The sequence below is a fragment of the Malaya genurostris genome, chromosome 2 (assembly GCF_030247185.1).
Source record: "Malaya genurostris strain Urasoe2022 chromosome 2, Malgen_1.1, whole genome shotgun sequence".
Taxonomy (NCBI): Eukaryota; Metazoa; Arthropoda; class Insecta; order Diptera; family Culicidae; genus Malaya; species Malaya genurostris.
In genome coordinates this window covers 82,153,103-82,171,547 of record NC_080571.1, presented here as the reverse complement: position 1 = coordinate 82,171,547, position 18,445 = coordinate 82,153,103, and the positions used below count along the sequence as shown (strand labels likewise).

The window sequence follows — 18,445 nt, the reverse complement described above, 5'->3', positions numbered from 1 at the left end:
TTGGTAAATCGTGAAACTGTAATTTACAGTTAGGCCCTTTTGTCGTGGGACGGTCGGAATGTCCGAGTTTGTTTGCTTGTAAAGTATCATAGTTGTAGTAAAAAATCAAGCGGAGGGTAAAGTGTTATAATATGGCCCACTTAAGAAATTATTTAGATATTTCCAAGTGTATATATATATATATATATATATATATATATATATATATATATATATATATATATATATATATATATATATATATATATATATATATATATATATATATATATATATATATATATATATATATATATATATATATATATATATATATATATATATATATATATATATATATATATATATATATATATATATATATATATATATGTGAGTATTTCATTGCAATACGGCTAAGGAACATAATTTTCAAAGACTCAAATAGAAAAGATGAGAATTGATTGATGTAAACACATTTTCCAAAACAACCACATTCTTAGTTTTTTCGCTTGTCTCAGACATAATGCCCCAGAAGCCGTAAAATATGTCTCACAACAAATCAGTGGCATGACACACAGCAAAAGACATTTGACCCCACAACAATGATTCACTATGCTTCTTGAAATGTCCATAAAGTGACTGTTTTGAGATAATCAGTATGTCAAAGAAATGGCGGATAAAACGAAATTCTCAGTTTTTTTCATACTTTCCAGCAAACGACAACTACCAAACTTTCATAGCAGAAAGATCCTACGAAAAGATAGTGTTAGTGATAAAACTTTGGTTCAGAAAAGTCTTGAATGCTTAAGAAAGGAAGGAGGGCATTTTGGCTAGCAGGGGCGCTTTATAAGACTTTCCCCTACCCATCATTTTTGCTCAAATCCAGTCGGAAACCAGCATAAAGTATTGGTAAATGGTTTCAAGTTTCTTTAAAATATCATTTACTCACTATTGGGTATCAATACTCCCCACTGAACAAGCAGATTGGAGCCACTTTTGACAGTTGAATCGAAATCCTAACAATGTCTCCACTGATCTCTGGATCCGTATTAAGTAATCGTCTCCGAGTTAAGTAAACATCTGTGCTGAGTTTTTGACACCATTAGCAGTTAGCACCCGATGGTGTAACATTTCTTATCATTCGCCAAAAATATCTGCAGAAAACACACTCGCTGGCGAGTGATCAGCGCAAGCTCACTCACATCAGCGTATTGCACAACTGCCAGCAAACGGAGCTACATGTGCAACGGCACGTTCAACACCAACCAGCCGCTTGTCAAATTGACATTACTGCTCACGATATTACTGCCGCTGGCACTTGGCTGACATTGACCTTGTGCGCGAACAGCTGATGACGGTGAAGGCACACCCCTTTTTTGCCGAAATGTAGAAAAGTGCAATTCACCAATCCCATGCAGTTCCATGCAGGATGGTGGTGTGGGTAATATTTCATCGTCGATTGACTTTGAGCGTCGTTTGTTAGCCGAGGTCAGTGCGATCGGTATGACGGGAATATTGATAAGTATCTGTGTTGGAATCCGGTGAGTTGGAAACTGAATTGAGTTCATTTTCAAAACTTAATGTTTCTTGACTATGTAAAACGTGTCAGTTGAAACTGTCTCATCTGCATTTTCCCATCGATAGCTACCGGAAAAACACAGCATAGCATCCGTTCCACAGCACTGTTCCCAATCAGTCAATCATTATCGCGCCTAACCTACAAATTTCATACGGTAGAGGTAGTGGACTACAAGCAAACAACCAGTTCTACTAGCGAATCTTGTCAAACTGCATCGAACCTTCCGCTACTACACTTGACAGAAATCAATGCCGGTGCATTTTCCTACTTCTGCCACACACGCACAGCATGTAAATGTTTACAATCGTCAAACGTCAGTCGGCATTCCCGATGAACTGGATTAGCTGCCGTATATCAACGAAATGGCTATCTAATCACTAAGCGAACTGCCACCGAAAATCAATCGGTAAAAGCCAATTAATGTTACGACCTGACGAGTTTCACAGCCAGACATTGCACGCTAGCTTAGAATCGAATTGCTAAATGGCCTTTCACGCTTCCGGTTCGATCTCATTTTGTGTGCGTGTCTCTGTCGTAGATCACGACTGAGATTAGAGCCCTTAGGCTCTACAAATACGTTACTACGTCCATCCATCCAGGGTGCGCGGTGATAGCGCCTGATTAGATCAATCGTGATCGTGTTTGGACCTACAGAAGATAATCGGACTGATGAGTAAATCACGATCCACGAGGAAGGGAAACAGTTCCAGTTTCAGATCCATGAATAGGTCCGAGTGAGACTAAGTTCTTCTTTTTCTGTCATGTCGTGCATTATAAAAGCGAATGAAGACCAGCGTATTTTTTTGTCATTTTAGAAGAACCGTGCGCGTGTGGGGTTTTAATATTGTTTTGATGGTCGTTGACATGAAATGTCCAACAACATCTGTTCAGTTGGAATGTGAGCCGATCATGCAGAAGAAAAATGAACTATTAAGATGTGGTCATTAACAAAGTCAGATCGCAACGGTCGTTGCGTTACTTCAACCTTACGGTTCAGGGTAGGGTGTTGATGCAAGGTAAGATTTGGATATAAAAACTGATGACCAAACTCCAGTTCAGGTAGAGGCCGAATTGTCGAATGCAGACGAATGTAGTTCATCCTTAGTTTTTGTGTAATATTAAGGTTGTATTCGATATTTACTCACAGATATTAAAACATTTCTTTACTCATTTATCTTACATGTATTTCTCTCTCTCTCTCTCTCTCTTTTCTATTTTGCATCGCTCAACAAGAAGTGTAGCCAAATATGTTGTTCCAAACACTATATTTTGGCACAAAATTGACTCCATTGGCTCGGTGACTTCAACACGTTTCGAGCGCAGTGGCAGGTTGCTTGATCTGGCCGAAACATAGTTCAAAGCTTTTGCTTCCCTACGGATGGGGAGAGACACCACTTAGTTTCGTCATCTATTTCGATGCAACATGAACTACTTAGTTTCGTCATCTTTTTCGATGCAACATGAACTGCTCAGACAAACATCACTTCATGTAAAGATTTATATCATCTACCTATCAATCGGATCGAAATTTTATAACTTAAACGTGTATTTCAACAAAATGAAAGTGTTCCAATAGTACACTGTTGAAAACCCTGTCGAAATTCACCTATGTCATCATCAGCCAATCACAGCATGTCATAATGATGTCATTCTTCATCATACTCCTTCATCACGACCGACTGTTGTGATCGTTGCCTCTCACCACGCATTTCATTCAGTAGCAGTTTTGCTTCGGTCGGTATAGGGAAGTTTCGTGTTATGCATAAACAATACCCCACCGTTTTGCACCACCAGTATGAACTTCTGTACAAAACAATATCTATGAATATAGGCTCTGTTATATTTTTATTACTCAATTAACGCCTACCTTCATAAAGAGCGAATGGGTGAAATATTCACTTTGTTTGGCAGTGTTCAGTATCGAACCGACCGACGATTTTAAATGTTCGCGTATAAGAAAATCGCTCGCACAGAATCCGAAATTCAACGATGACAACCCATCTTGCAATGTATGATCGGTTGGTAGGTAACTTCATCGCCTATCTTGGGAAAAGGTTTTATAAAAATCAATAATGATTTTGCTTTTTAAATCGATTTTAAATTTTAAAAATCGATCTTTTTTTCAGTGTATTCCATAAGGGTTTTTTAAGTATTTTTATTGAAAAATCACTAGTATGACACTTTTTTGTAGGACATTTTTGACAATAACTCTTTGAAAATTGGTTAAAAATGTTTAGCCCTTTTCAAAAGACAGTATGGATCAATTTTGGAAAATCAAAGTATGCGAACTAAAGTATGTTAGGGAAAACAAGTCGAGTTGCTGCGAAATTCGTCATATTTATAGAGATGAGTTTTCATAACTATATTTTTAGGTTTCGGGAAGGGTTTGAGCCCTTATAAATCCCTCATGTATACGCGCCTGACCGATTCAAATGAAAAGTCTCGTTGTCCCATAGTCTGCTATAGACTTTTATCCGATTCGGGGCAAAGTGGTAAACCGGTCAAAAGTCGACAAAAATGAGCAATCGGTTTTCGTGGAGATTCTTCAACGATTTTCTAAAACTTTGATTCGAATCCGACCGTTGAACCGATTTTCATATGGTTGAATTAAATTTCGTGAACGTTTTTGAATACTTTTTCATGCAGCTGTTCAGGAATTATGAGCTAATAAACATAACAAATACAGGGTTGTGTAGGAGACATGACCGAGCAAGACTACATTAAAAATGCAAACGCAAATTCTCTAAGTCATTATCGAACCGCACCGAGTGCAAGTCGGTTCGATACTGATTCCAATCAGTGATGCCACTTTGGTCTGTGGTCGAATCCGTAGATTGGATTTCAAGTATACTCAAATACATAAAAGTATATAAAACTAGCTGATTGGAGCTGTGAGCGAAAAGGACAAGCTCCCAAGAATGAATAAATGACAAACGTATGTATTATATTTATAATTGGACATACAAAAACAAATTCATAAGAGTATTAAAACATTTTTTTCCGTACACTCCAAAAAAATTTGAATTTTACAGGTGACTTGATCCCTCATACGATGTAATTCTTAAAGACCTAATTTATCAAATGACGGAAAATTTTATTTGTAATGACTTAATGTTAGATTAGCTTAAATTTTACTGGTTTCGACTGTAACTTGCGTTCTGCTAGCAGGTGCGACTGTATAAGTTTAAATGCACCTTTTACCAACAGAGCAGATGCATACTTCTGTGACTCAGTCGATTATCAGACGAACTTGCGATCCAATGGTTCTCGGTTCAAGTCGCGGTGGGTTGCTACAAAATTCTTTTTTTTTATTTCAATGAATTTCATGTTATGGAGTTTTAGACACAATATTAAATGTTCTTCAACGTAAATTTGCGTGAACTGCGACGCTCCATTTATGTGCATCTAATAAGATGTAAAAATTTTTATGTGTGTAGGTATAAGTTTTGATTTTCAAAAAAAAAAACACCGAATTAAACTTGAAAAAAACTTGATGAAATCTTTCATGGAATCGATAAATGCTTTTGGCTGGTCTTCACTCCACATGCGACAATTTTGTTGTTGACTTATCCATTCAACCAAAAATTAGCTTCGTCGCTGAACACAATTTTTCGATAAAAAAGTGGACAACCGAGCATGAATTTTGATAGTAAAATTCAATAATTTGCAATCGTAGACCAAACTGAACAAGTTTGACAATGACACAAGACACGATTCACGCGTGATCTATCAAAAACAGTGTTGCCAAAAAGATACCAGCAAAAAAATTACCCTTAATGCTCTCGTCTATAGCGAAATTTTTCATTCTTTATTACAGATTTTGGCATGATCAAAATACTTCACCTAGCTGATTTCAACTATGCATCATTTTACAGAAGAACTGAATAACATTTAAACAGGATTTTTTATATGGAATTGACATTGGATAGTAAAATGTTCACTAAACATATCTAGTTTGTCGATCTAGTCGGACTTCTTCAGGAGTAATTTGAAGGGGAAAAAGTTTGCCTTTACCCCCAAATTTATGCTAGGTGCTTATAACCATTTTTACTTAAGTTTACGTTTCGTCTTCGACTCATCAGTGCGTCAGCAGATTATGTTGAACTGCTGACGCAAACCCCCGGATCAACATAATCCGCTGAGCAGACGTAAAGTTAATGCTATTTGCAAGACACTTTTTTTGTACACATATTAATATTCATTCAAGCACAGTTCGTGTAGACCACTCGTCGCGTACGGTCGCATTTTTCTCTTGCTCTGTATTCTTGCGCTTTGCTTCGCTCGGGCTGCGCCATCCGGATTATTGTTGCGTTAGATTTTCGCCTTCCGAATCACTTTACGAGTGTTGATGCTTTTAATTCCTTGGAATGTAGCTGCCAACTACTTGTATCTTAAAGGTGGAAATGTCTGAAAAATATACCAGTTGTACGATATATTGAAGCAGGTGCTATTTATAGTTTTATTCGATTGGCAAAATCGATTGATGAATCTTTTGACCGAGGAATAAGTGAGTGTGGTAGGCCTTATTGTGATAGAAAAAGTGTTGTGCTAATGACAGATGTCAGGAGTCCCAAAGGTTACTTATTTGTTAGCGTAATTTCGAAAATTTAATACATACGGGACAATAACCATCGTGTTTCTGACCATCAAAAGCGCGAGTGCTAAACTTTTTGCTTTTTTGGTAGTGATGCGCCGTCTCGCGGTAAATAGCTGAAGTTGTGGCTATAACGAATCTTCGGTGACATCTTCCAATGTAGGCAGCAGAATCGACGTTCGATCTCGGTGTTATAATTACGTTGTCGGACGAACTGCGAGTGTGAATACCGGTGAGATCATTTCAAATTTTCATATTTTGTTGAATCAACGATGCTTACGTATCGCGAAATCAAAACATAACACACTAGACTAAATACCGCCGTCTATTCGAAATATGTTTAACCGATGTATTTTTATTTGTTTTCATTAGACTGTATTATCTTTTCATTTTCTCGTGAAATCAATGGTTCATCTGAAAATTGAAAATTAAACATTTTCACATTTAATATAGCAAATGTGGATTCGCATTTCTAAGATAGTGTTTTAGCCATTCGATATTTTATGGAAATTTTTGGCAAATCAACTACACACGTTTTCTAACTAAACAAGCTTTCCCTATATGACCAACTAGGAATCTTTTCAAGAGATTTCTAAGTATACTAGTTTATATTATATACATGACTATTATATTAGATGAAAATTTTGCAAGATTAAATTAATTGGAGCGAGAGCAACTAGACAGGCCATCTGGTGTGTGTGACACTGTAAGCAATTATGTTATCGTATATTTAATTGTGTTATATTATATTACATTATATTATGTTATATTATATTGTATTATATTATATTATGTTGTATTATACCATATACTTCTATTGAATTATTTAAAAAAACATTTGTTGTGGGTACGTAAGGGGAGGAAGCATCAGGGCATCAGACGAATTGATGACTGGATTAGGGAATTGCTATACTTTTTGTTCGTACTGAGCTCTGCTCGATGCTTTTAGGTAGAAGGATATTTGCTGTTATCATATACTTAGGTCGAATCGAATTGAAGTTTCACTCACGACGAGTCATTCGTTGTGAAGTTCATTATGAGTAGTACCATGTACCACTGCTCAACATATACAATTGTTTTCCTTATAAGTCATCACTTTTAAAGTAATCCTTCAACTAAACGTCAAGGTCGTCACAAGGTGAGCTTGCTACTCACAGGTTCCTGACTCATGCCTACACGTGTGTCTGTGGTGACAATTGGTCGATGGAAGGTGTTGGTGGCACTAGGAGAGGGGGCGAAATGGCTTATAAACTCAAGCCCATTATACATAGTAATATATATCATAGCATATCGCAGCATGTCATTTTTTCATAGTATTATATATTATTATTTATAACATTATTTTCACTATTACATTCATAGTTATTACTATCATTTTGCTATGATTAATAATATTATATATTATTTTTATTGATGTGGATATTATTATTATTAGAAAAGAAATACTTTACTTCCTGCAGTGTTGCGAAGATAGAAGAGCATAACTGACACTCTACATTAACTGTTATATATTATTTGTATATTATTTTATCAAATATTATATTATACTATATTACATTTTATTATATTATACCGCATTATATTATATGATTTTATGTTATATTAATTTCATCACACTATGTTTCATTGTATTTATTAATATAAATCATTTATCATCCGCGGACCCTCACGGACCGAAGAATGCGGCCAACATAGAAAATTACCATCGCCATCTGGAATCATCTCATCCTAAATTCAATTCACCGGCCACTATCGATCGCCAGATACTATATTACATAATGATACTACTCTAGTTTTAAGTTAGACGATAATTAAGATTAGTAAATACTCTTGGCATCTTAGAGCTTAAGCAGTGTGCCTTAATATTATATTATATTATTGAATAAAAAAAAATCATTTATCATGTGGGCGTAAAGGGAGGGAGCATCAGGGCATCGGGCGAATCGATGACTGGACGAGGGATTGTGGATAGCCAGCCCAAGTCACTTGAAGGAAACTTGTTTCCTTCTGAATGTTAGACATGAGTCTGACGCGCCCTTCTCAAACAAACCATCAGGCGGGTTCAAGCATGTATGGCGATATGCTTCATCCACGCACTGGATATTATGGTTGGAAAAGCATCTTTTTTCCCGCGGAATACGAGTAAGTGACTCTACTTACATATCCGCCCAACCCTTTTTGTTCGCTTTTCGGTAACAGCTATAGTAAGAAGGTGAATGGATGAGTCATATCGGGGCTACTGTAAGTCTACCCGCATCCACTGGCAAGACCACTGATGGTGGCTTCACTTCACATCACATCACATCACATCACATCACATATTAATATTCATTAAAAGCTTTTATTCGAATACATGGTAGTTGTCATAGACAATACAAATAGTAAGAATTGGGCTAATTAAAACAAAACACAACAACTTTATAAGCCGACGAACCTGATCAGCTATCAAGAATCTTATGAAACGGGGATTGTGGACCAATCCGTACCGCAAATCATTAAATTTTACCGTTGCTTTTATGCATGAATGCGCATGTGCGTCTTTTTCTGTAGCTTGATGAATACTAGAACTCGACGAGAACTAGACACGATCAGCTGTTATTCAGACACTAGTGTCACGAAATTTGGTATTGGACCATCTAGAGGCTTGTTCTCAACCAAAATTTACACGTTTCGAAACTATTCACGTCTCTTTTTTGGGAATTTTCAAAAACCGAGTAGATTCTAAGAAATATTGTTTTATTCTATGGCTTATACTTTTCTATGTTTCAAATACAATAATTTACCAAATATGTTTTGACACTTTCCAAGTGGCACGCTTCAAAATACTAATACTTTGTGTTATAAATTGAAAATATTTGTTTTTATTCGATTCTTTTTACATGTAATACTCGGTTGTCGTCAACAGTTTACCTACAGTATCACGAAACATGCATTTATTCCAAATTTTCGGTAAGATTCGAAATGTTTGTATTTCTATTGTCTTTATATATTTTCTAATAAATACAATTCGCTAAAGCTTAAGAATGGTTCAGAATACCTATGGTAAAGCATGTCAGTTTCATTCGTTTTCACGTCATCCAGTTATGTATCTGACATTAACCACCCTTTATTTTTACACAATAATCATTTATTAAGAAAAAACACATAAATGAAATTAATAAGTAAAACTAGAAAAAATCCACTGAACATAATTGACCTAAATCTATATATATAAAAATGCAGAGATCATTCTTCGTAATCGCATCACGTAAGAACGGATGGACGGATTGAGATGCTTTTTTTTTTGTTTGATCAGTTTTTACCCCCACCGGGTTCGTACATCAAAAAAATTAGGAAAACTTACCGGAAAAGTAGAAAAAACCAATAAAGTTATTTTGTATGGACAATGGAATTTTCCACTGAAAAAGTCGCCAATGATTGCTAGATTTACGATTGATGTTTGGCGCGCAAGGAGATGCTCAGTATTTCGCCGTTGAAGAAATGAATACTAGATCTTTGGAAAATCGTTTGGCGCGCAACGAGTAGATTTGGGTGGAGATTTTACATGCATGATTGATTCGTCATTTGGAAACACGTGCTTAATAGGGTATCAAAATCATTACTTGCCAAATGACTGTTTTAGTTATAGCGTAAACAGAAGCACAAGTTCTAATGTCATTTACCAGTAGATGTAGTTAGATGAATTATGTTGGCTATCGTGGGCGTGAGTTGAACAAATCAAATTATGTAACGATTTTTTTACGTACCAATGATAGGATTCTGCTGTTGAAATAATGAGTTCAGATGAAAATATTTATGGTATTCATGACATTTGTAAGCTGCTTAAGCCAAATCATTTCATTTTCCGAACTTTGGATTACTTGACGAATTACCATATGCGAATCGTGAATATCATATCTGAAGGAGAAATCGTGGCATGTAAGAACCATTAGTTGTGAGATCTGCTGTGTTATACATTGGCTTTAACGATAAGAATAATCACTCCTCATGTTCACTCCGCTAGAACAGAATATTGATTCTCAGGACTGAATACTAAGCAAACCGATGTGGTGGCTCGACGAATGAGAGGCCTTTTGATACAATTCTTGAACGAATATAGCGTTCATGTCAAAGTTAATGGACACAATATTTAATAAAAGGGTAATTTGAACTTTCGAATGTCCAAGTATTTTTCATTTTATCGCTAATTCGTTAATCGAAAATTGATCCTGTCATTATCCTGCTACGAACATTCATCAAACACGACTAAGAAATATCAGTAGCGGTGAAGTAGGTTATGAACAACCGTTCAAAATTAGTTTATTACTTTCGATAATCCCTAAGGATTTGCTATTAAATTTTAAACGTCTTCAGTACAAATAAGTCTTAATATTCAATGATAAACAACAATCCCCGAGGGCTGCTTTTGGAAATTCGTGGGGTCAATTTAAAGTATTTATCTTGGTCATCTCTTTTTCATCCATCTGTTAATTTATTTATTTGTTTATTTAGGAGCAAGGGAAAAGCCTGCTGGAGCTGAGATTTTGGTTCTCCTTCTCCAGCAGGCATAAAACATTCTCATCTTTTGTATCAACAAATAACATTTGACAAAATGATACATAACGAAATCTTTAATTACCCTTATTTAAACTACAAAGCTAACTAACAACTATACATATTGACTAATTATCCTAATAAAACTAGCGGGAAAAGATTTGGAGAAAACGGGTTCTAATGGCGTTACGAGATATATTGAAATTAAATCCATCACAGCAAGTATTGAATACGCGACATATACTCGAAAACGGTTCAATGAACCCTTAGTTAGTTCTAGCACGAGGAATTCTGAGAAAGGGATTAAACCGCAAATTACGCCGAAGAATGTCAAAACTTAGCTGTTGTAGGAGATCTGTTCTATCAATTCGAGATTGGATGAGGTCCGCGACGAAAACAGCTTTTTGTGTATCACGGCGGACAGATAGCAAATCGAAGTGTATGTCTACAACGATTTTCGTAGCTTGGAAGATTAACTGGAACTCTCCAGGCGACGCAAAGCAAAACGAATGAACTTGCACTGAACAGTTTCAATGCGTAGCTTATCTGTTTGATAATATGGTGCCTAAACAACAACAGCATACTCGCGAACTAGAGCGCAATATAACTATTTCAGGCAGTTATTGAAATTTTTTGAGATGCGAAAGATGAATCCTAGCATCTTTAATGCTTTAGAGAGGATATATTCTATGTGATCTTTGAAACTAAGTTTTGAATCCAATAACACTCCTAGATCCTTAATTGTTGTCTCCCGTTTTAGTACAGCTTGCGAAATAGTCTAATCATACATGATCGTGGTTCGTTTACGAGAGAAGGAGATAACGAAGCATTTGAAGGCGTTAATAACCATTCTGTTGACGTTGCTCCAGTTAGAAAATATATCCAACTGTGACTGCAAGAAGTTTGAGTCTTCCAGATATTTGATGAGATGAAACAGTTTGAAATCGTCGGCGAATGATAGCTTCATGCATTGCAATGCGAAATTCAGATCATTTAGATATAGCAGAAATATGAATGGTCCTAGATGGCTTCCCTGAGGAACGCCAGAGCTCACGATGAATGATGGAGTAACGCAGTCGCCAATTCTCACGGTCATACTACGACCAGTCAGATATGATTCAATCCAATCCATCATTCCACATGTCAAATCTTTAGTTTGAGAGAGATCTACAATCTCTGTCCAATACAATGACTCGAAGGATGAGATGGCAAACGGTGCATTTGTTTAGTTTTTCCGTAACAAAAGCATTGAACATATCCACAATAATTCTTGATGACATTTCTTCTTCGGGACGAAGTTATTGTGTTGGATATAAATTTGTCGTAATTCGTTTATTGTAAGCCAAGTAATCAGTAAAATAATGGAAAGAAACATTAACGTTTGGCAACTCTGCTGTTCGAAAACACAAATTTAAAAAAATAATTTCAGGCGAGACGAAGTTCGACGGGTCAGCTAGTTATTATATGGTTTTCAACATACGAAAAAATTGTTGTTAGTACAAAAACATTTTCTATTTGAGCTGGGAGTGATATATTATTAAAATGAAACATTCATTTTAACAATGATACGCTCTTGATTGAAGAGAGACTATTTCTGGTTCAAACTGATTTTTTTATCCAGTGTCTTTTTAATAAACTAAACTAAATTGAAAGTCATAATCATCCAAAGTTTTTGGGCGAAAATTGCAGCGAATACCCTATTGCTAGTTACCCGATATTTTCTGAATAAAAAAAAATTTTTATGCGAAAAATTTTTCCCTTCAAAACGCCTATCTTACAAGATATGGAAGGTGGGCAAGGAACATACATTTCGATGTTGGGAAAAATTTGTAATAAAACAAAGAATAACATTTTTTTGACTTAAAATTTTTGAGATCGATTTTTTCCAGTATGAAATTCGATTAGTAGTTTTTTTCAGTATTTTCATTCGAAATTATTTTAGAATTATTTTGAGAACATCAACAGCACAACAATTTTTTGTAGGATTTGTCAGTTTTCTACTCTATTTACAAAAAATTGATAAAAATGTCCAGTCATTTTCCAAACATGGTCTAAATTAATTTTGGAAACATAAAGTGAGCAAAGTAAGTTTTATGATACATTCTATATGCTGCCAACTCCGTAAACGATTTTGCGCGAGACTCGTCTACTCGAATCCTACACTGAAAAAAATCGGTTTTCAAAATTTAAAGTAAATTTACAAAAAAAAAATACCATTTTCGAATCCACCGAAATGTTATCCCATGGTAGGTTATTATGTTCCCTTTGAACCGTCCATGTATTGTAAGGCGGGCAGTTTTAGGAAAAAATTGTAAAACTTTTTCTTGCCCAATACTGATACTTTTTGCAAATATCGTGTAACCAGTATTCTGGGAAATCTCCTCTCAAATTGAGATGCATTGAATTCTAGGTTGATAATATCTTTCAGTTTAGTTTAGTTTTTGTTATACAGACACAGTAAATTTTTTTTAATAAATTAATAAATGTTTGTTTTAAGTCCATTCGATATGGAAGTTTTTCAATATATTTTTTAAAAAATTTGACTGATTTTGTGAAAATTATTAGTATAATACTTTTTTGTAGGCTTTGTTATTTTTCGTCAACTACTTGAAATAAATGGTTAAAAAAGTTTAGCCCTTTTTAAAAGACAGTCCTTATCAATTTTGGAAAATCGAAGCATGCAATGTGACATTTTAGGACAAAGTCTACTGTCCAGAAAGTTTCATTCAAATCTGATAAAATTAGTAAGAAGCACTGTAAAACAACTGTTTATGGATTTTTCAAACTTATTGAAACACGAATTACAGGTCTTTTGGTGCGCAGTAACTTACTGGTGATGAAGTACAAAGATGACATAAGCCAGTCTTATAAGAATTTTAGGCTTTTATTCAACTCCAATTTTAAGCGTTTTAGCGTTCACACATATCAGAACTTTCCATCACTTTTATGGTTTCAGTTATGATCACAATCCACTTGACCCAGTTCGATCGATTTTAACCATCTATTTTCTTTTTGATTTTTCCCCTTCCAGCAATCCTCCAACGAACAACCGTGGCCGCCGGTCAGATCCGAATCCAGAGCGTGGCGACCTGTTTGTTTCTCTGCATGGACACCTGTGGGACCGTCTACGGATCGGTAAGTTTTTCCATCGAAATCATTTACCCACTTCCCAGCGAACGGAGGTCAATCGAATCCGATCGTTTCCCATGACATTAACATAAAAATTCGATCGAATTAAAAGGTTATTAGTACTCTGTAGCGACCGGGTCGGTCTTCAAGTGAAAAACATACAGACGAGAGAGAGACAGAAAAAAAAACAAAACTTCCGAAGCCCTGTGTGTTGACCGGCGCTTGGCGTCGGCGTCTACTTCGAAGCGCCATCCACTGGTGCCCCACCAAATTCAAACGGCTTCAGCCCACATTTTGAATTACCGGGAAAAGGGTTTGGAACATAGAAAAGGTCTCTACTTACATTCCTGGCACTCTATGAGCGGTCTCGATTGTTGGATGGGGGACTTATCTTGGGTATAAATATTTGATCTAATCATCGCAGGGCGCCCATATCATACAAATATTTGAGGATTCCGATTTTCAACAACGGCTAGCTGATCAGAGAGAGAGTAGAAAGGATTTATTTACGGCGCTTGCCGGTCTTTCGGTCCTGTCTAATATCGTACAGCAACTAATTAAACATTGAAAATCAATAAAAACCGATCCGATCAAAGTCAACTGGCACGGCACTGGCCCAGGGACGAAGAAGTTCATTTTCTCTTGTCGACCTTTTGTCGTGTTTGTTACGTGAGTTTTTTTCTTTCCTTACCCGAGTACCCGAGAACAACGTCGTCGAGTGGCCACGGGCCACAATCTAAACGTGGAACAAAACTGAACCGAATAAAAAGATGGATTTCTTTTCACGCTCGGTCGAAGTAAAAGGTATCCTTTCTGACTTTCACGGGTTTGTGTTGTTTATCGCCTACGCCTTGCGATGGTCCTTCTGGGTTGACTCTTGCTTTGAAGTGTGATTTTTTGTAATTGATACGAGTGGCGACGGGACGGAAACTGGGGGTGTGGGGGGAGAGGTTTGGTTCTTTTATAAGCGTGACGTGCCAATCCTATTTCGGTCGGGGTATGTTCGTTCCTTGCTCGTCAGGGCATTGACCTTTTTGGCAAAAGTGACGACCGGAATCAATGGCGATTGATTCTGGTCACGTGTTTGTGTGAGTGTGCTGGGAAGATGTTTCTTTCGAATCTATTTCCGGCGCAACAGGATAAAAGGAAAGTTTTCTGTGGTGACCTAACATTGGTTTTTATCGGAATTTTATTAAGAAGAAAGGGTTGTTGTGTTAACCGACACGGTTGATATAGCTTATTGTTGCACAGCGAGTTTATAAATTCATTCCAATCTCCTTTCCGAGGCTGGAATCGGTAACTTTTAGGTCTGGGTACAGGAACTGAATTCTGGAATTAAATTATGAGACTGAATTTTGAACCTGGATTCCTGAAATGGATTTTGGACATCAATTGCGAATCAGATTTCTTAGTCTGGATTCTGCACTTCTGCATCTGAATTCTGAACCTGGTTTCTGTAACTTAATTCGGGATCTGAATTCTAGAATTATGGCTCATAACTCAATGCTAGGTTAGAACTGAGTTTGGAACTATAATTCTTGAGCCGGAATTATAGAACCTTGATACAGGAAGTAAGTTCGATTATAGAGGTTTTAACCTTAAGGATATACGCCTCTTCGAACCAAAAAAACTTTCTGACCCTATGTGGGAATCGAACCCAGATGGTCTGCCTGGAAGGCATCGACTAATCCATCACGCCATACCCATCTCCATGTACTGGTACTGAATTCTGGAATTGTATCCTGGACCTGAGTTTTAAACCTGAATTCTGAGTCTGGATTCGGGACATGGGGAACGGAATACTGGAACTTTATTATGGACCAAAATTCTGGACGTAAACTCTGAACCTGGATTATGGTGTGAATTCTGTAGCCAGATTCAGAAACTAAATTATAGGCCTGGATACAGGAACTCAATTCGGGAATTGGGCTCTGAACCTGATAAATTCGGATAAAAACCTGAATTCTGAAACTGAATTCGGAACCAAAATTCTAAAGTTAGATTCTGAATCTAAATTTTGGAAGTTCGGAATTATAGACCTAGATACTGAAACCGAAATTTGAACCAGGATTCTGTACAAATATTCGAGATTAAGACTCTAGAACTGAATTTTGAACCATAATTCTGGAACTAAATTCTGGAAATGATTTCTGAACTTGAATTTTGAACCTTGATTTCGCTTGTAAATACTGAACCTAGATTCTGCAACTGAATTCGGAACCCATATTCTTGAACTGAGCTCAGGAAATGAAATCTAAATTCGGGAGCTGAATTCTAAATTTGGATCCTGCAAGTTGATTCTGTATCCGAATTCAGGAGCTAAGTTCTATGTCTAGATACTGTAACTAAAATCTGGAATTGAATTCTAAACCTGAGATTAAACCTGGATTCTTGAACTGTATTGTGGACCTGAATTTCGAATTGGATTCATGAGCTTGACTATAGAATCTGGGTTCTGTAAATCGGAATCTGGGCTCTAGAACTAAATTTAGGAACTGTATTCTGAACCAAAATTCTTTAGCTGGATTCTGTACCTGAATCCTGCACTTGGGTTCTGGAACTAAATTGTTGGCCTGGGTACTGGAACTGAGTTCTGGAAATGAATTCTGAACCTGATTTCTAGAATAAAAGCTCGTGTACTGATAAGCATCAAGAACGTGTAATTTTTCAGATACTGTGGAACTTTCGGTTGCTTGAGTAAATATTAATCAGGTCCTATCTTATGTCTTCCCATGAGTCTATAACCTTTTGCGTTTGTAACAAAATGACCGGATGAGAATAGTTTTGCCCATCTGCAATCGCAGAAATTATGAAAAATATTTCAATTAATACGGTTCACGGTATTAATACTGAAACTCTTCTATTTAGTTCTGACAATTCATCCGAAATACGTGATATTTTGAAAATGGATTTAAGAAAATAAAAACAAAATGCCACGTTTCAAGATTTTCCGAACTCAAAAAACGAATTTATTGCTGAGTTATACTACCGGTTCAAGTATAATTGTCTCATATATATTAAAAAAACATTCCACAGCATATGGGACATTTATGTGTAGAACGGCAGTATAAGAATTATAAAAAATGTTCATTTTTCTCATTTTGAGAAATCTTGCGGAATTTCGAGGTAACAGAGCTATTTTGGCCACTTCATATATTTTGGCCCACCTAACAAACTTTATGGATTAAACCGATGTTAAGTAACCCATGTTGCATCAATTTGAAGCTAATCACACTAAATTACCTATTGCGGTATATTACAACATTTGGTGGATATTTTTACTAAGTAGGCCAAAATAAAATAAATCCTAAAGTGGACCTCTGGACCCTACATGAATGTAACACGATAGTTCAATGAATGAAAGAACATAAAATTTTAACGAAAAATATAAATACAAATCAATGTTGTTTTTCCGGAGCCGAGGATTCTGATTGATCATGATTTGCACCCTTACACGGCATATTGATTATAAAGTACTAACAAAATGAGTTTTGAGGACCCGGCGCCTTCCAGCAAGAACATCCGGCCATATAATAAAGAATTTTGCTTTACCGGCTTGAACCCGCCTGATGGTTTGTTTGTTATAAGAGTGCGTCTTACTCATTTCAGACCTTCAGGGAGAAACACAATCTACTCCATCATCCAGTCATTCACTTGTAAGATACCCTGATGCACTCCCTGCCCCTCTCCTTTGTCGATATAATTGAGCATAATACAATATAATATAATATAATATAATATAATATAATATAATATAATATAATATAATATAATATAATATAATAAAAATTAATATGAAAAAATATAATATAATACAATACAATAAAATATATCACAACCTAATGCAATACAAAACAATATATGATATAATTCAATAAACATAATACAATATAAAATAATTCAATATAACAGCTTTAGTACAAACTTTTTTAAAATGTTGTGTAAAACATACAAGTGAAAATCCGTTAAAAATCACCGTTGGACGTATAAATGTCTGTTAGATATCTATTCTCTGTGATATAACGTAATATAAAATAATATAATATAATATAGCACAATATAACACAGCATAATACAATATAATATAGCACATTATAATATAACCTAATAATATATATAATAAAACATGATGTAATATAATACAATATGTTCTAACATAATACAATATAACACAATACATATACTTTTAATATAACATAATATAATAAGTATTTAATATTTATTTTTTAATAATAATAATAATAATAATAATAATAATAATAATAATAATAATAATTATAATAATAATAACAACAGTGTATAATACAATTTAATAGAATTCAATTCATTATATAACAAATAAAGGGAAAAAAACGGAATTACATGTTGCAATATACTATGATAAATATTGCACTTTAGGATGGACTTCAAACTACAAGCCATTTCGCACCCTCTCATTCCGCTACTAACGCAGAAGGCGATAGCACCCAGTCGACGCCGTTCTATTGACCAAATGTCATTATAGGCGCTCGGAGAGGCATGAGATAGGAACTTGTGAGGACTTAGTTATCTCACCATTTGACGACCATTTCGCACACAAAATCTTTCAGGACCATAAAGAAAATACGTTGGAACACATAAAACATACG

The 18,445-nt window shown here is 35.6% G+C and overlaps 1 protein-coding gene across 3 annotated transcripts in view; it reads left to right on the top strand.

The window, feature by feature from the left end:
• The window catches only part of LOC131427065 (uncharacterized), a 279,078-nt gene that overhangs the window by 180,209 nt on the left and 80,424 nt on the right, over nt 1-18,445 (top strand). For all 3 annotated transcript variants that reach the window (XM_058589969.1, XM_058589968.1, XM_058589970.1), the window contains one exon: nt 13,720-13,823. In XM_058589969.1, the coding sequence (XP_058445952.1) occupies nt 13,720-13,823 (104 nt within the window). The remainder of the gene's footprint in view (nt 1-13,719; nt 13,824-18,445) is intronic.